This window comes from Thamnophis sirtalis, unplaced genomic scaffold (genome assembly GCF_051295495.1).
Source record: "Thamnophis sirtalis isolate CommonGarterSnake01/CBP01778 unplaced genomic scaffold, rThaSir2_p1.2 scaffold_6, whole genome shotgun sequence".
NCBI lineage: Eukaryota > Metazoa > Chordata > Lepidosauria > Squamata > Natricidae > Thamnophis > Thamnophis sirtalis.
This window is the reverse complement of record NW_028261386.1, coordinates 118,445,079-118,469,908: the sequence shown is the minus strand read 5'-3', so window position 1 is coordinate 118,469,908 and position 24,830 is coordinate 118,445,079. Positions and strand designations below refer to the sequence as shown.

General features: G+C 42.7%; 1 protein-coding gene across 2 annotated transcripts; it reads right to left on the bottom strand.

Moving 5' to 3' along the window:
* Window positions 1–47: 47 nt before the first annotated feature.
* PGM3 (phosphoglucomutase 3) lies at window positions 48–24,784 on the bottom strand. Of its 2 annotated transcripts, XM_087718820.1 has the most exons (13): window positions 24,665–24,784; window positions 23,245–23,450; window positions 21,170–21,354; window positions 19,199–19,266; window positions 17,736–17,869; window positions 15,594–15,789; window positions 12,708–12,865; window positions 9,490–9,573; window positions 7,172–7,270; window positions 6,358–6,474; window positions 4,156–4,278; window positions 2,076–2,249; window positions 48–197 (listed from the first exon to the last, which is right to left on the bottom strand). In XM_087718820.1, exons 2-13 carry the CDS (start codon window positions 23,446–23,448, stop codon window positions 111–113), a joined length of 1,629 nt encoding a protein of 542 aa, XP_087574946.1. In that variant the 5' UTR covers window positions 23,449–23,450; window positions 24,665–24,784; the 3' UTR covers window positions 48–110. The 2 variants fall into 2 exon arrangements, with proteins under 2 accessions (XP_087574946.1, XP_087574947.1); XM_087718821.1 differs by lacking the exons at window positions 23,245–23,450; window positions 24,665–24,784 and adding an exon at window positions 21,913–21,997.
* Between the last annotated feature and the right edge of the window lie 46 nt (window positions 24,785–24,830).

Below are 24,830 nucleotides of genomic sequence, written 5' to 3'. Positions count from 1 at the left end.
AGTGTTGCTTTTTTTTTTTTTTTTTACAATAATAAATGTTGAGTATGTCTCGGCTAGTAAAGGTTTTATATGACAAAATTTCATGATTCAGATCCAAGTATGACGCTTCATCAAACAGACTTGGGTGGGTCTCCAAATCCGCCAGCTAAATGGTAGACAGCCAAGCAGACTTCATGGGCGAGTTTATCTGCGTTCTCCTAAAGAGAAAAATATGAGACTAAAGTCAATATAAAATAATCTTAGCCAAGGGAACGTTTAGATGTCATTCCGTTTTTTTCTGAAAGAATCTGTTTTGCTCCCTAGTTCAGAAACCACATATGGCACAGTCTCTCACAGCTCATCACTATTAAGGACTTGGGAGTCAATTTTAAGTTTGTGCTGCAGTGAAAATAGCAGTTAGCAATAGCAGTTAGACTTATATACCACTTCATAGAGCTTTCAGCCCTCTCTAAGCGGTTTACAGAGTCAGCATATCGCCCCCACAGTCTGGGTCCCCATTTCACCCACCTCGGAAGGATGGAAGGCTGAGTCAACCTTGAGCCTGGTGGGATTTGAACAGCCGAACTGCTGAACTGCAGTTAGCTGAAGTAGCCTGCAGTGCTGCATTTAACCACTGCGCCACCTCGGCTCATAAAAATCTAAATAACTCATAATACTGGGAGACATCACACTATGAGGAGCAGATTTCAAAGAACGATCTTTTAACTCAAACATGAAGCTTTGAAGAGAGGCGTTACAGACCCTGTTCCCCCATCTGTTTTTATTCCATGTTTGTATTTTTTTTTTTACAAAATGTACTTAAATAGGAAGATATCCTTCATAAAAATAGATGGAGAGTATGAATAGGGACAGGTTTCTTTTTAGAAATGTCCGTATCGTGCTCCATTTCAGTTTTCTGAAATGACAGATTATTATCTCATTTCTATCCAGGCTCCCAATTTTTCCATCAAAAAAGCTGCTAGAAACACAGCAGATCTTTCCTAGCCCAAAAATATTTCGGAAAACCAAGGGAAGGAAAACAAGGTTTTTGAGCAAGCAACAAAACCGTCTTCATTTCTCTTTTCCCCAATAAGCTCAAGAAGAAATGGGAAGGAGCCTGGTAAAACTTCAAGAGGACTAAGTACTGTTGCTTGCATACCTATAGATCAGCGATGGCGAACCTTTTTTGGCTCGCGTGCCATAAGGGGGGACTGTAGGGGGGTCATGCGCGGACGTGCCGCACCCATAATACAACGCGACCCCCCCATGCACATGCACGCATGAGAGGCGCTCCCCTCCATTTTTTGCATGCTTTTTTCGCCCTCCCCAGGCTCCAGAGGATTTATAGTCAATTCCGGTTTGCTTGTAGGGTCATTTTTAGTCCTCCGAAGGCTTCAGGGACCTTTTGGTTTGCTCGTAGGATCGTTTTTAATCCTCTGGAGGCTTCGGGAAACCTCCTGAAGGTCCCTGAAGTCTCTGGAGGGCTCAAACCAGCCCTACAAGCAAACTGGAAGTGACTTCCGGGTTGCTTGTAGAGTCATTTGTAGTCTTCCAGACGCTTCAGGAAAGCCTCCTGAAGGTCCTTGAAGCCTCCGGAACGCTTAAACCGACCCTACGTGCAAACTGGAAGTCTGTTTCCAAACTTTCAGTTTGCCCATAAGGCCATTTTTTTGTGCTCCGGAGGGCCTCCAGCGGGGGGCAGGGGGGGCTCTTTTCGCCTTCCCCAGGCTCCTATAAAGCCTCTGGAGACTGGGGAGGGCGAAAAATGGCTTTAAAAAAGGCTGAACTCTGTTGGCCAGCGCGCGCATGCGCGCTGGCCAGCTAACAGCAAGGCCTCGCGCTGGTTTGCCATCCCAGCTATAGATTATATCAATTCACCTAGTTTGAAAATGTTACTGACAGAAAAGGACTTCCCTGCATGCTATAGAAATTCATCCCAATTTACTTCACAGACGCTAAATCAGGGGTGTCCAACCTTGACAACTTTTAAGACTTGTGGACTTCCAACTCCCAGAATTCTGGGAGTTGAAGTCCACAAGTGTTTAAGCTGCCAAGGTTGGACATCCATGTTCTAAATGAATCATGCCCATTTTCACCTGGGAGTCAGCTTCGGCGTAGACTCTGACTATGTCTTCTGTTCCAGATGGACGAACAAATGCCCGAGCCAATTGAAACTGCTGAGTCAGATGGTCGATTTTTTCTTGCAGCCCTGGAGGTGCAATCGCTCTTCTTTCAGCATCTGTCGTGCTGATGACCCGCCTATCAGCAACCTGAAAGTCAAAATGAAAACAAGTAACATCGTCTGTCCTGCCAAAATTGCAACTGTGTATCAATTCTCCAACGAGGAGAAACCAGGAAACAAATAAAATGAGCCACGGTGGCGCAGTGGTTAGAATGCAGTACTGCAGCCTACTTCTGCTGACTGCCAGCTGCAATTTGGCAGTTCGAATCTCTCCAGGCTCAAAGTTGACTCAGCCTTCCATCCATCCGAGGTGGGTAAAATGGGGACCCTGATTATTGAGGGCCATAGGCTGACTCTGTAAACCACTTAGAGAAGGCTGTAAAAGCACTGTGAAGCAGTATATAAATCTGTTCTGACCCTCCTCCTTGCTCGTTCAGAAACGACAGTCACACATAGCTTGCAAAGGAATGTCTTTATCAGTCCCGGCTTTTGCTGGCTGCGAGCCCAAAATAAGCATAGATAAATTCTCTGGCAAAAAGTTAAACAGCAAATGCAAAAACAAACTCTCACAGCAAACCAGGTTTATATAAAGCAAATCACTTATCCAAGTGCTTCTTTGAATCATGAACACAAACTAGAACAGGAACGGAACGGACGAACGAACAAACGTTGACCTCTGCAACTAAGGCGTGGCACCATCAGTCCTTTATCCGCAGGAGATCCTTAACGAGCCACAGCTGCTTGTTATCTTCTCCTGTGAGCATCCTGAAACCACTCACTGATAGCAGCTCCAAAGGCTCCTACCGAACCACAATGCTATCCCTCACCACAGGGCCCTTCCCCCGGGTCTGACGATCCAGATGCGGTCGGGATGGGTTGTCCATAAGATAGGCCCGCAATCATCTCCATAAATCCTATTGCTATTGATCTGAGGAGTGCTATGACCTTTTAATCAGAGCTTCTATGTTGCTAACTCCAAAGGTATAAACAAAATGTATTAAGATTGGTTTGCAAGACTAAAGATACTCATTTATTTTTTTTGACAATTCTTTTATTTTTTTATTACATAGACAACAATGGGAAAAAGAGAAGAAGAAAAAAAAGGGGGGGAAAACCCCATCATCACATACAATATGTCATTTGATCACAGGTGCATCCCTACTAAGTTTATACATCCCATATCTCTCTGTTGTATATCTAATAAACACCACAACATGCTAGGGTTTAAAAAAAAGGGGGGGGGGAAGGAGGGGGAAGTCAAAAAGGACAAAAAAGACAAAAAAGACAAAAAGGTCCAAAAAAGAAGGGGGAGGGGGGGGAAAAAAACCATCATCACATGCAGCATGTCGTTTGGTTACAGTTGTTTTAACATCTGCATCTTCAAATAATATTTACCGTCTCAGATATTCCATCTAATATAACTAAAGGCCTCATTTTCATTCTACAATATATATTCAGTTAACATTGGCATTATTTTCCCCCACAAAGTATACTTCTATTCATTGTTAACCTTGCATTTCATACCTTCAAACAGAGATCTTATTCCTTCATTTTTCAACAAGGCGTCGCTGCCTATATATACCAGTTTTCATTTGTTCCCCTATTAAAATTGCTTCATCAGCAGCAAAGTATCATTATAGTAAGTTCCTAACCTTATACATTATATCACCAGATACTCATTATTCAAGTGTTTCCATGTGACGATCCCACAGTAGCCTCTGCCATTTCTTTTTGTTCATCACACCATCTACTAACTAGACTGCTGAGATGAGTAAGGTATTCAGAGGACTTATTAGTTCAACTTATCATCATCATCAATGTAGCATGGCCTTTATTTCCCTCCCCCCTGCAGCCTCAAATGGCATCACTGATTTTTTTTCCCCCTCTGGTCTTCCCATCTCTGGATCGCATCTACCCAAGAAAAAAAAAAGTTTAATTTTTTTTAACAGTCCATTTAATTTTAACAATCCATTTAATTCTGGTTCCCAACTAACCTTCACTTTGAGTTGTCGGTTTGGGAGATCCGTGTACAGAGCATCCCACTGTGCAATTGTGAGGTTCTTCAACATCAAGATGGCTTCGATCACAAGCATGTCGGAGAGACTATCACCAACTGTCTAGTGCAAAAGAAAAGGGGAAAAAAAGGAAAGAAAAACAGATGGGAAAAATCAATCTCTTCCACACTTGGATAGTATAACTGAAAATATCTCATGCAAGGTACTTTGTAAAACATTATTGATTCTAACTCTGTCCTACTGTCAGATCTCACTGTTTTCCTAGGACTAGTTACAGGATCTTGCTTTGAAGATGAGTTAAACTGGTATTAAAACTGACTCAGATTATGGTAACAATGCATGTAAGAAGCTTTTGCCTCTACATAATTTATTCCTTAGCAATAGCAATAGCACTTAAGACATATACCACTTTCACAGTGCTTTGCAAACCTCTCTAAGCAGTTTACGGAGTCAGCCTCTTTCCCCCAACAATCTGGGTCCTCATTTTACCAACCTCGGAAGGATGGAAGGCTGAGTCAACCTTGAACCTGGTGAGATTCGAACTGCCAAATTGCAGGCAGTAGAAGTAGCCTGCAGTACTGCATTCTAACCACTGCACCAACGAGGCTCAATTATACTATAGATGAGAGTTGTTCTTTCTCCTATTTGTTTTTTTTTAATTGATTATGGATGCCTGCTTTGCTTATTGATCATAAAAAGTTTTTGTTTCAAGGAATCTAATCTGCAGTAAATGCTTCCGAGACTAAAATCTATACAAAAGTATTTTAGATGCTGGCTTTTCCTGATCACCAAAGTGTAACCAAGCTCCCATATTGTTTCACCCACTTCTGCTTCAAAACTCTGCTGAATTTGAAACCAACTTTTGAAAATATCGTCACCCTTTTAATCGATGGAACAGAATATGGTTGAAGTCAGTTAATTGATTCTAACCACATCAGTACTGAAAAATGGCTACGAAGCTATTACAGTTAATTTCCAACACTTACTGCTTAGAGGGAAAAGAACCATACTACCTATGGGACCTTACCCTGTTTTAAAAAATGGATCCTATCATTCTCTCCACAATGGCTTATTGGAGTCATTTCCCTTACAAAGTTTTGCTGCACAGAATAAAGCCTTGCAGATTCTCCCAATAACAATCTTCAATTGCATAGGGAACACTAAGAATTTCAAAAATTAAGTCTGCATTTATATAAGGCATCCCAACTAAGGATGGACATACAGGGGTATAAGAACAAGGGCAGGTTTTGTGCTTGTTTAAAATTAAACATCTAAATGGTCGTGACCCGTCAAAACCGCGGTCCACTAAAGCGCGCCCGATTAAAGCGCGTACGTGACGTCATCAGCAGCGCGACAAATAAAATTAAAAATAAATTAAATTAAAATTAAAATAAAATTAAAGCAAGCCGATTCACATAAAGGTAAGGGTTAGGTTTAGGGTTAGGGTTAGGTTAAGGGTTAGGGTTAGGGTTACGTTAAGCGTTAGGGTTTAGGGTTAGGGTTAGGTTTAGGGTTAGGTTAAGGGTTAGCGTTAGGTTTAGCGTTAGGTTAAGGGTTAGGTTTAGGGTTAGGTTAAGGGTTAGGCTTAGGGTTAGGTTTGGGGGGGTTAGGTTTAGATTTACATGTTAATTTTAAATTTACCACTCACAGCGTGCTGTTTTCGTCGCGCTGTGATGACGTCACGTACGCGCTTTCGTCGAGCGCGCTTTAGTCTACCGCGGTTTTGTGGTGGAACCCTAAATGGTGACTCCCTACTGAACGATAGGAGATGGGACACTTTTGAGAATTTTAACTGATTTAGAATAAAAAAGGAAGTATATCCATCCGTAACTCAGATGGAACCTAGATTGTTAATTTTCTTCCAAATACATCCACTGGGCTCTTTTCAAGAGAACATATTTGGAACAGCTTTGAACTCGTAGTAGTTCCCAGCTAGCTTTGCTGATTGAGAAAGCTAAGCTAAATCTTTCCTTGGTGCCGTATCTGAGAAGACAAGGAAGACTAATTTGGGAAACAAACTTACATCTGGAAAGAGGACAATAGGAAATCACTTCTCTATTTTTACCTCTATTTAAACTCTATGAATAGATGCTGGTGTGCAATTAGGAGCCAAATTTGACTTCAAGACTTCAAGACTTCATAGACAAGCTTCTTTACTTAGTAATGGACCAACATTCCTACCTGATTTATCAGATCAATTGTGTTTTCGAGCATCTTTGCAGCTTCTCTTTTTTGGTTATCTTTTTCTTCTTTTGCCTGGAATCTTATCTTATCCTCTGCGGCTTTACTAAACAATACCTTGAAAGAAAAACACATGGGACTATCAACAGAGGGAAAAAATGGAAAAGAAACACAATCAAAATTCTCTCTCACACACACATGCCTTGTGCTCAGAAAGAGATGCCTACAACTCAAGAATGGACATTGAAAGTTACAAACTTAGCCGAGATGGCTAAAATATCGGCATATCTTAAAGATCATTCAAATGAGAGATATAAACGAGACTGGAAAAAATGGATTGACTATATACAAAATAAATACGGGACCAAGAAATTCCAGTTAGCCTATGCTTAAGATCAGAAATGATTTAAATTGTTTAAAGTTAGCTCAGCAAGAAGAAGCTAAGGTCAATGTAGAATGTCATTAATTTCTTTATTTCTTTTTTCTCAATAGATTTTAGACTGTGTTTGTTAAAAATCCATACCGTGTACGGGTTCTGGGAAGTCAGGGGGGAGGAGGGGGGGTTGGGGGGGAGGGGGGAGGGAGGGAGGGGTATACATTAGGCTAGACAAGAATTTGGTGGTAAACTAGAACTATTTTGACACACAAAAAATTGTACTTTGATGTCTTACTGATTGAGGAATGATGAAATGTTTGTTTTAAAAGAAATAAAACTTTTGAACCCAAAAAAAAGAAAAAGAAAGAGATGCTTCATTGGTTAAAATTTAGACTCTGATGAACAGCTCTAGACTCCTTTCAACGAATACATACTTACTGTGCCATGACCGTTTGCTTCAAAATAAATTCCAATGTCAAATTCTTGTGCCTTGTGATGCAAATGTTTCACTCCCGTTTTGGCACAGTGAACAGGCACCTGAGAAAGAAAGACACAGTGTGATGGGTGCATAATTCTGCATTACAAGCAACGTAATCTTTGAAAAGTTGGAACGCAGAAAGACAGCAATCCCTCAAGGGCAGAAGGCTCAGAAGAGCAATGCCTGACCGATGGCAAGAAGCGCATTATGCCAATGACACTGATCATCAACAAGGAAACTCTGGGTTTCCCAAAACTATTTAAACTATTAAAAAAATAATAAAAATCTCCAAATCTCCAAACACAGCATCCAAGATAAACTGTTGTCAGTAAAATCAAGAAATCCAGCCTTTAACACATTCAGAGTCAGGAACACGGCCAAGTTTTTAAAGCTTTAGGAAAGGTTAACAGGATTAGGACTGAATGAAGGCAAATATATGTATCCCAGGATAATAGCAATAGCAATTAGATTTATATACCGCTTCATAGGGCTTTCAGCCCTCTCTAAGCGGTTTACAGAGTCAGCATATTGCCCCCAAGAACAATCCGGGTCCTCATTTTACCCACCTCGGAAGGATGGAAGGCTGAGTCAACCCTGAGCCGGTGAGATTTGAACAGCTGAACTGCAGAACTGCAGTCAGCTGAAGTAGCCTGCAGTGCTGCATTTAACCACTGTTTAATGTTGCAGGATCCAATAAAGGTTGGTCACCGGGACCAGAGCAGGGGTGAAATGCTACCGGTTCAGACCAGATCACCCGAACCGGTAGTAAAAAAAAGCTACCGGTTCACCCGAACAAGTAGTAAAAAAATACTACCAGTTCAGGCAAACTGGTATTTCCGACGATCAGCTATCACACACAATTTATATTAGCTAAATATAGGAATTTATATTTATATTAGCTAAATATAGGAAAGCCTGCTTTCGAGCTAATCTAAATCACGTGGCACAGTGCATCCTTCCCCCCCCCACACACACACCTGCTGTTCTACTTACCTTTGCAGGCGTGCTCGGTAGCAGGCTCCGCCCACCTGCACGGACGTCATCATGTCCGTTTCTGATGCCCTGCATATGGACGCTCACATTTGCGAAGCGATAGCGAAAGTAAGTAGATTTCAACCCCGGACCAGAGGTTTAGTCTTCCTAGCTTTCGGACCTCGTGCCGGAGCCCATACTCAGGGAACCTATCTCTAGCGGAGTGTGTTAAGAGCACTGTCACTGGTAAAGGAGAAATTCCCTGAGAATGGACTCCGGCATGAATCTGAAAGTTCAGAAGACTAAACCTTTGGCCCCGTGCCCAACCCAGATTGGATTCTGCAGGATTAGGACCATTCTAATCTCCGAGGGGAGGATTTTCCACTGAGCAAGGGCTACTGCAGAAAAGGCCCACTGGCAGTTTTTGGCTGAGGGGATCTGCAGCATGCCCAGACTGCCAGATTGAATTGGGGCAGATAAAGAACTAGCAGAAAAGTACAATAGGGAAAGCATGCCTAATGCTAACCTTGATTAGATTTGCAGGTGGATAGACCTCTGTACAAATCCAAACCATTTGCCTAGTTAATGGTTAGTGGCATAACCAGGTTAAGTGTGTTTTATGAATGCAACCAGAGAACTTTAGAAAGACAGCCAGCAAAAAGAGAGGGGGCTGATTATTAGTTAAATAATCAGATAAAACCAAATGGAATTGATTTTCTGGTGAGTAATTGTGAGATGGCATTCTTAATTGTGCTGTTCATCAAGGAACAAGCCATGTGTTTGTTCCGAACTCTCGGTTAGTCAGGACCGCGTGAGTAAAAATGGAAGCAACTTTTGGGATTTTTTCCTAAAACTTTTCATACTTTGCCATAAAACTCCAAATGATCAGCAAGCAGCACACGTAAGGATCAGTTTAAAATACATTATACACAGGGTTGATTTTTCCCCCCTTTTTTTTACAAAAGTGTCACTCATGAAATGCAGTGCTTGGAACACATAGGAAAAACAACAACAATAGCAATGTTTTATTTCTTTTTTGTTATTAAAGCACCCCAGCTTTCTCTCGCCTGCCGTCTTCCAGATGTGTAGCAAAGCATCGCTGCCAACCCCAGGCTTCTAAGAGTAAAGCTGCAATTCCAGCACATCTGGAAGGTGGCTTTTTGGAGGACGCTCTTCTAGGTTCTCTCCAGGCAAGCATGACACAAAAATATGTTGGAATTCATAACCTCCCCATCCTCACCGTACCCCATTGTTGGTGTTTTAGCCATGGTTAATTGTTTAAGACTGGAAGAAGTCAACTTCATACCTTCATGGTTTGTTCCAGATAACCGGTAGAGCTCCCATTGGCATACGCTGTTTGTATTACTGCAAAAGATAAGGTTTGTCCAGCCTGAAGAAGCAGAGAAAGGAACATTCCACAAACAAGACTCAACTTCACAAGAACTGCATGGATCTTTTCCTTTGAAGAACTTAAGTTTACAAAGAGATTGGAAATGTATTCTCTACCGATCTGGAAGATCAAAAGCACTGCCCCTCCCGTTTTGGGTGGAAAAACATGTTAACCATTAACCAAACCTACTTTTGACGTCAAGATTATGCAAAGAAATATTCCATCATTTCTTAATAGTACAAGCTAGGTTTCAGGGCATGCATTAGATTCCTCTTTACAATTAACCCTATTTTTCGATTGTATCGTAAAACTATGAGTTATAACAAGGCCATCTGGAGAGGAAGTGTGTCATGAAAACCAACCACCTGTGATTATATAAGTTAATACCATTAATACTAGTGGTATTGATTGAGTGGTGTGGTGGCCTAGAGGTGGAGGTCTCGCCTCACAATCAGGAGACTGTGAGTTCGATCCTAGGTAGAGGCAGATATTTTCTCTCTGAGCATGCTGGGAATATATCTGCTGAATATATCTGCTCAACATTGGCAACAGGAAGGGCATCCAGTCAGTAATCACTCCATTCAGTTGCCCAAACTCCGCCCGCAAAGGGTTATGGATCATTAAAAGATGATGATGAATACTAATGGTATCGATTATGTCAAGATTATGTACTACTTCCGAAAATGTTTGACTATTATTTGGGAATGAAGCCCAAGCTTAGTCTGTTCCATCCAATTTCCCCTGAATGAGGGTCTGTGAAATTAAGGTTTTACTGCAAGTTGCCTGTGAATAAACCAGTCTGGATTTATACGTATAATGTAGATTGTTTGGTTTTGGTTTGGAGTTTGGAGTTTATTCAATTTGTAGGCCGCCCTATTCCCCGAAGGGACTCAGGGTGGCTGAAAAAAGCCAAGGGAGGGGAAATTACAAAAAGTAAGACAAAGACAATCAGACAATACGAACAATTTAAAAGCACAACAGACACAGCAAATTCGAGTAGCGGGGGAAACTCAACCCCAGGCTTGCTGGGACAGCCAGGTCTTCATGGCCGTCCGGAAGGCCTGAAGGGTGGAGAGGGTCCGAATCTCCATGGGGAGCTCGTTCCAAAGGGCCGGGGCAGCCACAGAGAAGGCCCTCCTCCGAGTAGTCGCCAGCCGACATTGGCTGGCAGATGGAATACGGAGGAGGCCTAATCTGTGGGATCGAATGGGTCTGTGGGAGGTAATCGGCAGAAGGCGGTCTCTCAAGTACCCAGGTCCAATACCATGTAGGGCTTTATAAGTAATAACTAGCACCCTGAAGCGTATCCGGAGACCAATAGGTAGCCAGTGCAGCTCGCGGAGGATAGATGTAACGTGAGTGTACCGGGGTGCACCCACAATCGCTCGCGCGGCTGCATTCTGGACCAGCTGGAGTCTCCGAACACTCTTCAAGGGCTGCCCCATGTAGAGCGCATTGCAGTGGTCCAGTCTTGAGGTCACGAGGGCATGAGGGACTGTTGTAAGATCCTCCCGGTTCAGGTAGGGACGCAATTGGTGCACCAGGCGGACCTGGGCAAATGCCCCCTGATCACAGCCGACAAATGGTGATCTAAAAGTCAGCTGTGGGTCCAGGAGGACTCCCAAATTGTAAACCCTGTCTGAGGGGTGTATAATTTCACCCCCCAGCCTGAGAGATGGAATACTAAGCCAATTTGTGGGAGGAAAAAACACAAGCCACTCGGTCTTGTCAGGATTGAGCGCCAGTCTGTTCACCCCCATCCAGACCCTCACATCCTCCAGGCACTGGCACATCACGTCAACTGCTTCACTGCAATTTATAAATCTGTTTTGAATCAGCTGAGGAAATGGCTTACCGGACCCCATCAATAATTCTGCTGTGCTTAATTTTCATTGAAACCTAAGAAGCACCCAACTGTTGCTTTTTTTGTAAAACACAACACAGCTCCCACCTCCCATCCAAACAGAAGCATTGTATTTTGGGGGGGGGAAATAATTTACTGCATTTTTCTTAAAATGAATTCTCAATAATCTGCTGTATTTTTCTCAAAAGGAATTCTCTTATCTCTTTAAAAAAAAATAGGCGACTGTAGAAATTGTTAATTACTATGCAGTTAATATGATTGTTAACTACTCTATAGCTACGTTTAGGAAAAAGAAATAAGAATCTTTTACAATGGCATTTCATTTGCATCCTCTTTCCACATAGAAGATATTTCAAATATGCAAGTGTTTGGGTTCACTGTGCACCAGGAAAGATCTACCGTATTTTTCAGAGTATAAGACGCACCTTTTTTCCTCAAAAAAGAGGCTGAAAATCTGGGTGCGTCTTATACATCGAATACAGCATTTTTTGCCTCCTAAAGCCCTGCCCTCTTCACCAAAATGGCCGTGCATACCCTTATGGAGGCTTTCAGAGTGCTCCTGGGCGCTGGGGAGGACAGAAATGAGTGAAAAAACGGACCATTCCCCCCCCAGCCCCCAGCAGTACTCTATAATCCTCCATAAGGCTATGCATGCAATTTGTCTTGCAAAAAAACAGGCCCATTTTCACAAAAATGGGTCATTTTTTGCTCTTTTTTCTACTGTATTTCTCTCTCTCTCTTTCTATTTCTCTCTATCCCTCTACCTACCTACCTACCTACTGTATTTCTCTCTCTCTCCCTACCTATCTACTGTATTTCTCTCTATTTCTCTCTATCCCTCTACCTACATACCTACCTACACACATTCTCTATCCCTACCTACCCACTATATTTCTCTCTCTCCCCCCCTCCCTCCGTACTCTCTCCCCCTACCTATCTACTGTATTTCTCTCGCTCTATCTCTTTTCTATTTCTCTCTCTCTATCCCTCTCCCTACCTACCCACACTCTCTCTCTCCCTACCTACCTACTGTATTTCTCTCTCTCTCTCTATTTCTCTATCTATCCCTTTATCTACCTACCTACCTACTGTATTTCTCTTTCTTTCTCTCCCTCTCTATCCCTCTATCTACCAACCTACTTTTTTTAAAAAATTGCCTTTTCAAAACCTTGGTGCGTCTTATACTCCGGTGCATCTTATACTCCGAAAAATACGGTATTTGTTCATCGTAGTAGAATAGATAATGCTTTAACCAAAGGAAATAAATTACCTTCATCAGAAGTTCTTTAAGAAAAGTGCTGATTAGAGTTGCTATTTTATCTCCATCCAGAAGATGGAAATGGCCAGCAGTGTCTACATAGTAGTAAACAATTCGGTCAGCATCACCATCCAACGAGCAGCACCTCTCCCCGGGATTCATTTGTAATCCTAACAAGCAAGACAGCAATGCAGAAGTGTACATTGGCAAGAATTTGAAGCGTAAAGACTATGGCAGGGGTCCCCAACCCCTGGTCCATGGACCGGCACCGAGCCAACAAGTGACGCCCCAACCGTGGGATGCAAGCAGAATGCAAAACCACGCCCCACCAGTCCGTGGAAAAACCACTTTCCAAGGACCTGGAACCTGATGCCCAAAACATTGAGGCATCAATGGGTTATGGTTTTTACATACTTCCAAAACAAACTGCCAGATTAAATCAAGAATGGGCAACATATTTAGATGATGTTCAGCATCCATCTGCCCTACCCAGTATGGCCAATGAAAACAGGTGGAGTTGCAGTCAGGCAACCTTTAGAGAAATGTTTACTGGTCTCCTTTGAGTTGTATAGATAGTCAGGCACAGATACTCTTTGCAGTGCAAAATAACAATTTTAAGTTTCTCTTTCTGCCACAAATCTACCAAAGGGTCAGAACATTAATAAAGGCGTGCAAATGATCTACTGAAGGAGTTCAGTTCCTTTGTATGGGAACTTCTTCAGCAGGATGCATGAATGGAGCTAGTATCTTCAGGATTTCAGCCACAGTGGGGCAGTGGTTAGAGTGCAGTACTGCAGGCTACTTCTGCTGCCTGCAGTTAGGCAGTTCGAATCTCACCAGGCTCAAGGTTGACTCAGCCTTCCATCCTTAAGAGGTTGGTAAAATGAGGACCCAGATTGTTGGGGGCAATATGCTGACTCTGTAAACTGCTTAGAGAGGAACTGTAAAGCACTGTAAAGTGGTATATACGTCTAAGTGCTATTGCTATTTTACCTCCATTTCAGCCTCCTGCCAAAGCAATTCAGCTCCCTTTGGCAGGCACCTTTTTCAGCCACCTCCAGAAACAAGGAGGAGTCCTCTTCAGGAACAGTCTGCAACGTTTCCTGATAGTTTCCCCACTGATTTTCTGGGGAAGCCAATAGAGGAGAGTGCAAATAGCAATCACATGATCACCAGGCATTTTGACGACCAGCCATACCTGCCAACAGGTTGCTGAGCAACCAAATCATGATCATGTGACCAGGGGATAGTAGTGCCATATTTTGCAATAGTTGGGAGTGCTTTACAGGCCATAAAGCACTCTTTCCAGAGAACACTATAATCCTGGGCCTTTGTTAATCATTAAGTCAAGGACTACTGGACTTATAATTTAGCAAATTCATCGTCATCTGGCATTTTCTGTTATCTCCTTGGCCAAGAAATGAACTCTTTGCATCTAGCAAGGAGGACAAGTTGATTTTCTCTGGAAAAGGCTTCTGACCAACGCAAAAGGGATCTGCCAAGCCTGTAAATGCTTGTCCCACCCAAATTCTGGAAACAATTAGGGATTGATCCATTTTGTCTCTTCAGGCAAAAATATATTGCAGAGAAAAATCAGTTTGGGGGATAATAAGATTTGCTTGTTTTCTGAGTTTCTTACAAGTTTCCTTCAAGTTGTATGTTTATATCTTCTTTTCCACTGGGATACCAGCAACTGTTACAATTTTTCTTTCCAGTGTTGGTATTAATTAATTCATTCATTCTTCATTCATTCATATGGTGGCGCAGTGGTTAAATGCAGCACTGCAGGCTACTGCTAGATCAGCAGTTCAGCGGTTCAAATCTCACCGGCTCAGGGTTGACTCAGCCTTCCATCCTTCCGAGGTGGGTAAAATGAGGACCCAGATTGTTGGGGGCAATATGCTGACTCTCTGTAAACCGCTTAGAGAGGGCTGAAAGCCCTATGAAGCGGTATATAAGTCTACTGCTATATATATATTTGCCATCCGTCTTTCTCTGAAGTCACTTTAGTTTTGGGGATATATTTATGCCAGTGGCGGGATTTAAATAGTTTAACAATCAGTTCTCTGTCCTAATGACCAGCTGGGTAGGTGTGGCTCAGTGGTCATGTGGCTGGGTGGGCGTGGCCAACTCAAGGTCACTCAGGTCGATGGGCGCTTCGCCTTAGCTGTTACAATGTAATGAGGATTAATCAGAGAAGCAGTTTCTGTAATCAGGGCAATAAAGATTAGGCTAGAAACAACATCAGAATGTTTTCTTCCTGCCTTCCTTACAGGATTAGCCCTGTAAAGTGGGGAAAAACAAAATGAGATTTCTTCCAACAACCTGTTCTCTGAACTGCTTAGACCAGGGGTAGTCAACCTTTTTATACCTATCACCCACTTTTGTATCTCTGTTAGTAGTAAGATTTTCTAACCGCCCACCGGTTCTACAGTAATGGTGATTTATAAAGTAGGGAAGTAAATTTACTTTATAAAATTTATAAAGCAGAGTTACAGCAAGAATCCTACCACCGACCTTGAAATCTGGAATGCCCACTAGTGGGTGGTAGGGACCAGGTTGACTACCACTGGCTTAGAAAGTAGCAATAGCAATAGCAGTTAGACTTATATACCGCTTCATAGGGCTTTCAGCCCTCTCTAAGCGGTTTACAGAGTCAGCAACTTGCCCCCACAATCTGGGTCCTCATTTTACCCACCTCGGAAGGATGGAAGGCTGAGTCAACCTTGAGCCAGTGAGATCTGAACCGCCGAACTGCAGACAGCAGTCAGCTGAAGTGGCCTGCAGTACTGCACTCTAACCCCTGCGCCACCTCGGCTCTTCAACCGGTTCTCCCGAATAGGTGCGAACTGGCTGAATCCCACCAATGATTTATGCCTAAGTCTTCGAGTGGCCTACCTACAGGAGGCTTCTGATGAACTTTGACAAAATCAGCCCCACACATGTGGTTGAGCTTCCCTTCCCTTCCATCGTTGGCCAAGTCTATTGCCAGGCTCTCTGAAAGGTATGGTTCCATTTCTTTGAGTTTTAAGGCTCCTATGCCATTCGCACAATCGATCTTCAGTCCCCTATGGCCATCTTTCTGGGAAGCAGCCTGCAGAAAAGAAAGCAAAAGGGAGCTCAGGAAAGAAGGGTGGATAGACCCCAGCAGGTTATGGGGAAATGAGATTTGTAACTCCCAACTTTCACTTTACAGGGTCTGTCCTGCCGCTACCACTTATTTTCACTGAGCTATTTTCATTAAATAACTCATCAGAACTCATATAAAGAGGATATATAATGTATTAATACAGATGGATTCGGAAACAGAATTAGTTAAAGATTGTATGATAAAATGGGCTCAAAATATTGAGGAACCAATAATGTTGGATACATGGGAAAGAATTTGGGTAAGAAATGTGAAATTTACACAAGCTCAAAATCTGAGAGAAAATTTTTACAAGATGTTCTATAGATGGCATTTAGATCCTAAAAAGTTGGCTTCTATGTATCCGAATGTACAGCCTAAATGTTGGAGGTGTGGTTCTCTCGATGCTACATATTATCATATATGGTGGACCTGCCAAAAGGTTAAGGCATTTTGGATAAAAATATGGTGGGTCATGCAAAATGTTTTTAAAAGAAGGATAAAGTTTAGTCCTCAGTTATTTTTACTAGGTATATGTACTGACTTTACAGTGGTAGAGACCAATTTGACTTTGCACCTGATAACTGCAGCAAGACTGTTGGTGGCGCAATATTGGAAGAAGGAAGACTTGCCTACAATCCAAGAATGGACATTGAAAGTAACAAACTTAGCTGAAATGGCTAAAATATCGGCATATCTCAAAGATCATTCAAATGAGAGATATAAACGAGACTGGAAAAAATGGATTGACTATATACAAAATAAATACGGGACTAAGAAATTCCAGTTAGCCTATGCTTAAGATCAGAAATGATTTAAACTGTTAAAAGTTAGTTCAGTAAGAAGAAGCTAAGGTCAATCTAGAATGTCATTAATTTCTTTATTTCTTTTTTCTCAATAGATTTTAGACTGTGTTAGTTAAAAATCCATACCGGGTACGGGTTCTGGGAAGTCGGGGGGGGGGGGGGGAAGGAGGAGGGGGGGGTGGAGGGAGGGAGGGGTACACACAACAAAAAAAAATGTACTTCAATGTTTTAATGATTGACAAATGACATATTTGTGTTTTTTTTTAAAGAAAAATAAAAAAGTTCTGTTTAAATAGAAAAAAAAAAATAATAACTCATCAGAGCTAAGTACATATTTTTATTTTGTTTGTTTTCTTTTGTTCTGTGTAAGCCACCCGGAGTCCTCCGGGATTGGGCAGCCTATAAATCTAATAAATTAAATTAAATTAAATTACAAAAATAAGAAGTGCAAATTAAAAATGTCATAAATGAATTTCAGTAGTTATTGGGCACTATAAATAAAATGAGTAGGATGGTTCCAGGACCCGACAAATGCGCGCCCGACAACAGTATGCTGATGAAACCGCGGCGATAAAACCACGACATCGACAGCGGTCCAAAGGTGCACCGACAAAAGAGCGCCGACAGAAGCACAATTACGGTTAAGGTAAGGATTAGGGTAAAGGTAAGGGTTAGGGTTAGGTTTAGGGTTACCTTTAGGGTTAGGTTTAGAACGCGCTTCTGTCGGCGCGTTGTTGTCGTCACGCTTCTGCACTCATTCATTGGTGCGCTTTTGAACTCACGGTTTTCTCCCCGCGGTTTCGTTGGCGCGCTTTTGTCGAGCGCGCATTTGTCGGTGAACTGGATGGTTCATTTTTGCCCATAGGATTATACATCTGCTTCAGCAAAAATATTTTACACATATTCAAAAGCAAGTAGAGTCAACTTTCCTTAAAAAGGTTCTTCTTTGATAGGATAAAAGTCCATTTTGATCCATTATCTTGTGCATTGAGAGTGCTGATACCTGGCTGGGGTTATGGCTAGTCTTAAAAGGACTCATGAATTTTTAATAAATGCACTTAAGAATCCAAACCAGATCTTCTCTTTAGGGAAGATGATTCTTTTTACCTGCATTGTAAGTTCCAGAAAAGCCTTGGAGAGCTTTTGATAATAGCCTTCCACTGTTGGTGTTCCATAGCTGCCTTGGGTGTTGTGACAACGGACCATATAGTGTAACTGTGGGGTTGTTACTAAACCATAATCTAGTAAGAGAGAGAGAGAGAGGAGTCAAATATTCATTTACCCATAGCAATAGCACTTAGACTTATATACTGTAAAGCAGTGTTTCTCAACCTTGGCAACTTGAAGATGTCCGGACTTCAACTCCCAGAATTCCCCAGTCAGCGAATGCGAATGCTGGCTGGGGAATTCTGGGAGTTGAAGTCCGGACATCTTCAAGTTGCCAAGGTTGAGAAACACTGCTGTAAAGGGACACGGTGGCTCAGTGGCTAAGACGATGAGCTTGTCGATCAGAAAGGTCGGCGGTTCAGCAGTTCAAATCCCTAGCGCCGCGTAACGGAGTGAGCTCCCGTTACTTGTCTCCGCTTCTTCCCACCTAGCAGTTTGAAAGCACGTTAAAAATGCAAGTAGAAAAATAGGAATCACCTTTGGTGGGAAGGTAACAGCGTTCCGTGCATCGTTGGCATTTAGGCATGCCGGCCACATGATCACGGAGATGTCTTTGGACAGCACTGGCTATTCAGCTTTGAAACGGAGATGAGCACCGCCCCCTAGAGTTGGGAATGACTAGCACATACATGCGAGGGGAACCTTTACCTTATATACTGTCCCCCAGTGATCTCTGGTCAGTTTACAATGTCCGCATATTGCCCACAACTATGGGAGTCCTCATTTTACTGGCCTTGGAAGGATGGAAGGCTAAGTCAACCTTGAGCTGGTCAAAATCAAACTCCTGTAATAATCCAGATTTTGTGGAACTACATTTCCCAAGAGCCCATCCAAAAATAAATTCTAAGGAATGTTGGGAGCTATAGTTAACACGTTTGCAGTTGAAGTTCCATTCCTGGCTTGCATTGAGCCAGGCTGCTGGCTAAGTGAGACCTATACAGAGCCGAGGTGGTGCAGTGGTTAGGCTACAGTACTGTAGGCTACTTCAGCTGACGGCTAACTGCAGTTCAGCAGTTTGACTCTCACCGGCTCAAGGTTGACTCAGCCTTCCATCCTTCTGATGTGGGTAAAATGAGGACCCAGATTGATGGGGCAATATGCTGACTCTGTAAACCACTTAAAAGAGGGCTGTAAAAGCACCACGAAGCGGTGTATAAATCTAAGTGCTATTGCTATATTATCTATTACAAGTTCAAATGGTTCTTCAGGGTTTCAATTAAAGTCCTTTCCAACTCTTATTTGGAGATTTCAAAGACGGAGTCAGAGGCCTCCTGCATACAAACCATAATTCTGTCCCCAAGTTCCAGACTTCCCAAATAGTTTCCTTAAACCTACATGAACCAAATTGGAGAAATCTCAGCATGAGGCTAAGTAACCAAATGGGGATCAAAGAGCAAACGTACCCTGATATTGACCTCCAAGGACAGATATCCCATCAATGGCTGATTGTGAAAGCTCCTTACTGCTTGGCCTGCACGCAGAACGTGGAAACAAACAAACACTTGGTTAAAAATACTACACCAAAATACAAGCTAAAACACAAATACTAGCCAAGTAAAAGATTTATTTCTGCAAAGGGAAGGAATGGCACCTGTTGAGCAACTCAAGAGCATTCTAGGCAGGTTTTTTATTAGGATCCACCCAAAAAATGCCTTGGCATTTCCCACGGTGTTCCCAATGATTCATATGGCATCTATTTATTACCTGGTATATTTTATACACCTGCTTCCCATTTTTTTTCTTCTTTACAGAACTTTAGGTGACTTATGCAGGCTGATAAAGAGGAACTGCCTTCACCGGATCTGGCAACTGATCTACAGTCTCAGGTGTCATTGCTCACAGAGGGTTAAGGCCAATGCTGAGCTGGATAACAGGAAAATGCAATGCAGCTGAGGAAGGGCGGAACCGGCTCATGTCCCATGGGGGAGGAGGCAGGAGGAGGCAGTGCAAGGTAGACCATGTCCCATGAAGGATGATCATGGACCATAGGGAAGAGGTGAAATCCAGCAGGTTCTGGAGAACTGGTAGCGGAAAGTGTGAGTAGTTCGGAGAACCAGCAAATGCCACCTCTGGCTGGCCCCAGATTGGGGTAGGAATGGAGATTTTGCAGTATCCTTCCCCTGCCATGCCCACCAAGCCACACTTACCAAGTCACACCACACCCACCCAGTCATGCCCACAGAAATGGTAGTATTTTTTTTTGAATTTCACCACTGCCATAGACCATGTCCCATGGGGGAGGAGGCAGGATGAGGTTGTTCAAGGTACACATCTCATGAGCGATTCCACTCTTCAGATCTTCAGTAATCTTCCCAGGATTTCATCAGCAATCTATCCTGAGGTTACCCACAAACCAATAAATCTTCAGCTTCCTAAATCCTCCCCAGTCCACCTCAACTTTTCCAGCTTGTGTTGATGTTAAAACCAAAGATCTTCAACTGACCGAATTGTCTAGGCCCATCTAGGCTACCAGCTATTATATTGCCTCAGTTTCTTTTCCCCAAGTTTCCCTCCAGTTCTTCTTATTTTTAAGATTCGCCTTTAATGCTGGCCCAACATCTACAGCAGAGGTGGGTTCCTACCAGTTCGCACCTATTCGGTAGAACCAGTTCGTCAAATCTCCCGAACCGGTTAGAAGAGGTTCCACCAGTGGACCCGGAAAGCAGGCCACACCTAAAGAGGTTCCAAAATTTTTTGAAACCCACCACTGACACAGAGAGAGAGACAGACAGACAGACAGACTGACACAGAGAGAGAGAGAGAGAAAGGAAGAAATAAAAAAATAAAGAAAAAAGCAAGAAAAAGACAGATGAAAGAAAAAAAGAAAAAAGGGACAGAAAGAAAAAGGAAGGAAAGAGAAAGAGAGAGAGAGAAAACACATGGCCGACAAGCCACTCCCACCAGGTCACATGACCGGCAAGCCACTCCCACAAAGGAGGCCACACCCACAGAGTAGGTTCCAAAAATTTTTGAAACCCACCACTAATCTACAGCCACATCCTCCTTCCTCTGGAAATGCTTCCTTTGAGGAACTAAACTGTACACATTCCCAGCTTCTCTCTAAACATTTATTTTGTGCAAAACCAGCACAAAATAAATGTATAAGCAGCGATCAGGAAGCCATGGATGAATGCAGGCTGTTATAGGTCTACACCACACTGTGGTATGGAAGTAAAATTGAAGGAGACGGGTGTATTTAGTCTGCCTGAAAAGGCACCATATTAACCATGGCCATCCACCACTTTCTGCCACCCCCCAATATCACAAGTGCCAAATTTTCCAGGTGAATCTATGTGATCCCAATGAACAGCCTGATGAACATATATGTTGCCCTTTATATATACTGCAAGACACGTGTTGGCTTTCTGGCTTACCGGGTGTCCCTACCAATCACAACGAAGGCCTTGTTCTGAAGATCTACCGCCTCCTTCTGGCAGATCTCAGTCAGGACACAATGTAACTGAGGTTCCTCTGCATTTGCCAAGAACGTGGCATGGTCTTCCCAGGTAGGGGCCAACATCTCCCCATAAGGATCAATCAGCTTCACGCCATTGTCTTCCTGGAGGAAGACAGAAAATGTTCATTATCAAAGTTGATGGCATGTTTAGAAAAAAGATGCAGTTTCTCTGAAACAAAGAAATATATTTAAAATGTGTAAAGTTTCCAATCCGAAGTGTTTGGAACTCTAAACGCTTGCTTCAAGCTCAAAACTGCTTTGACTTTAAAACAGGTCATGCCTGAAAGTTTTGCACTCCTTTAAAAGATAGAGGGTTGTAAATTGCCCAAGGAAAATCATTTTGATATAACACCGTTATAATAAATAAATAAGTAAAAATTATTAAATCAATCATACCAAAAGTTGTAAGTCGTTTTTCAAAAAGAATGTCAAAAAAGGTAAAATGATTTAATCTCACTGAAAAGTTAGAGGTGGCACTCCTATTCCTGCTTATATTGCAAAAAGCACCACCTAACTTAGTGAGATTTATTTCAAAGTAAACATGCATATGTTTGTGCTGTAAATAATTGAACAAAGAAGGCAGAGCAAATTATGAAAAGGTTCCAGGAAGTGCAAGTTATATCCCGTCAATGAATCAATCAGATGTAACACATAATTTACTTGTATTTGTACTTGACGCCTCTTCACCCATCGTGGGTATAGGCGATTTCCATGGAAATTTGACGCCACTGTTTTCGGTCCTGGGCTAGGGTTGTCAGGTGGTACTTTTAGCGAGAAGGGCCTGCTTCCCTGTTTGTAGCAATGTTTGCACATTGAGGCAACCGATATTGTTTAGCCCTAAAAAGGAATGGATACGGCGATCCATGGAAGCTGTTTCGGCTGGATAATTTACAGGTTAACACTACAGGTAGTTCTCCACTTACAATCACAATAGGGGCTGGAATTTCAGTCATAAGTCACTGCGATCATAAGCGGAGGCTCCCCAAATGACTGGGCCCAATTTTTTTTACTGCTTTTACAGCGGTCATTAAAAAACAGTTGTAAATCAAAATCATACATTTGTTAAGAGAACCACATAGTCATTAAGTGAATTCATTCTCCCAAAGAGGTGTTTTTTGCCAGAAATCTGCAAAAAAGTCACAAGTAGCGATCACGTGATGATCCACAGGATGATACACCGAGCTGTAAATTTGAATCAACTCTCAAGCACCCAAAATGCACTGACAGAATATTTGTAACTCAGGATTGAATTGTGTTCGATATCGAAAATGCAGCCATGTGACCAGGGGGGGGCATGGCATTTGATAATGATGCTTTATGGGCCACAATCCCATTTTCTGAGGTCTTTGTAACTTCAAATGGCAGTTAAACAACCAATCATAAGTCGAGGATTACCTGCATACTAAAATGCAGGTTAAAAAAAGCTTTTTCCAGTTTAAACTAAACAGAAATATAACAGTTAATGGTTCCACCACAAAACCGCGTTCGACTAAAGGGCACTCGACGAAACCGCGTACCTGACGTCATCACAGTGCGACAACAGCGTGGAGAAAAAAGCACGCTGTAAACGCTAAACCTAAAATTAACCCCTAAACCTAAACCTAACCCCCCTAAACCTAATCCTAAACCTAACCCTAAACCTAACCCTTAACCTAACCCTAACCCTTAACCTAACGCTAAACCTAATCCTAACCCTAACCCTAAACCTAACCCTAAACCTAACCCTTAACCTAACCCTAAACCTAACCCTTACCTTAACTTGAATCGGCTTGTTTTCAAAGCGCTATTTAAAGCGCCCTTCTTTCTCCACGCTCGCTGTTGTCGCTCTGCTGATGACGTCAGCGACGCGGTTTAATCGGGCGCGCTGTAGTCGAGCGCGGTTTTGTCGTGCCACGACAGTTAATAGACATTGTTTTCAAGGCCCAAATAATTTTAGAACCAGAGTTCCTACACAAAAGCTGTTCTCTTCCTCTGCAATGCTCAGTTTCTTACTTCAGGGTTATGAGAAGCTGTAACCATCACACCAATAGTGGATTTGGTCTTCTTCGACCTCAGGACAGCTAGAAGTCCCATACGAAACATGACATGGTTGAGGTTTCCTGCTTTGCAACGGAATCCAGCCGTTCCATATTGGAGGAAAAACCCCAGAGGTTTAGCATGCAGTTTTGAGTATTTTGTAACTGCTTCGGCATCCATTTCTGCAGGGTACACAAGAAACGACACTAATTTATTGCCAGAAATTAGAACTGCACATCCTGTAAAACAAAACCCTGCCATATAAATTATTAGGAAAGAAAACTGAATTTCATTCGCAGTAGAATCTATTCCTTATGCTTTATAAAAAGCAGCTTAAAAATGCGTGGTTTTTTTTTTTTACCAGAATCATTATTCGCCAAGGGTACTTATAATACAAGACTTTTAAAAGCGCAGAACAAAGTGTTGCAACTTCATTTATTTATTTATTTATTTATTTATTTATTTCCCTTTATTTGTATGCTGCCCTTTTCCCTGGGGGGACTCAGGGCGGCTCACAGTTCAAAAAGGGGGGGGGAGGACAAACATTATTCCAACATGAAGACAATACAACATATTACAAAGAGAGCACAACAGTCACACAATTCAGGTGGGGTTAGAATCTTAACCCCAGGCCAGCCGGGACAGCCAGATCTTTAAAGCGGCGCGGAAGGACTGGAGGGTGGTGAGGGTCCGAATCTCCACGGGGAGTTCGTTCCAGAGGGTCGGAGCAGCCACCGAGAAGGCTCTCCTCCGGGTAGTTGCCAGTCTACACTGGCTGGATGATGGAATTCGGAGGAGGCCTAATCAATGCGATCGTATTGGTCTAGTGGAGGTATCCGGTTCTGTTCGCAAGGACTTTGTTCCTTATCGTCTGGCAATCCCTGGTCGCCTCCCTGCTTGGGCACCAAAAGGAAGAAGGCGGAAACTGATCTTGGGGGTATTAGTTACTTTCTTTTTCCACATCAATCTTTTTCTGGATAGCCAGAAAACTGCAAAGTAGAGATTCGATTACAGTAGTCCCCACCAATTTCAATCCCAACACCCTCCCACAATCCAAGCTACACCTAAATAATGTATTGGCAGAGGGGTTTTTTTTGGGGGGGGGTTGACTTTGAATAACTTTATTGTCACTTTGAATGTACACTGATCGGCATACATTAAAAGGAAATTTCGTTGCGTATAGCTCTCAAAGGGTCACCACCTCCAATATACATTACAGAAACGCGACTGACTAAATACATACAAATACATGCATACAAAATTATGCGCATACCCACATATAGCATATGACACGCAAAAGCAAGGTTCTAACGCGCATGGAGCCTCTGCGGGCAGAAAGCCTTCCCCTATCTTTTGGAATGACCCACGATCAAAGCCACCCGAGCAACCAGATTACCTGCAGAGCTCCGGAGCCTTGCAAAGAGAACGGCGGCCGCCTCTGAAGCGCCCTTCCGGGATCGGCTCAGAACACGTTTCCTTTTCGCCTTCCCAGAATCCACCAATCAGAAGGCCGAGCGTGCGGGGGACAGAACGAGGCGTGTTGCAACGTTCGATCGAACGCC

What these genes read in the sequence shown, in the direction of transcription:
- PGM3 (XM_087718820.1), bottom strand. Translation starts at nt 23,448, where the DNA reads ATGGATGCCGAAGCAGTTACAAAATACTCAAAACTGCATGCTAAACCT. An exon ending in CCTTGGAGGTCAATATCAGG is followed by an intron (nt 17,870 to 19,198) that starts GTACGTTTGCTC and finishes CTCTCTTACTAG; the next exon opens with ATTATGGTTTAGTAACAACC. An exon ending in ATCTGGAACAAACCATGAAG is followed by an intron (nt 7,271 to 9,489) that starts GTATGAAGTTGA and finishes TTTCTTTCTCAG; the next exon opens with GTGCCTGTTCACTGTGCCAA.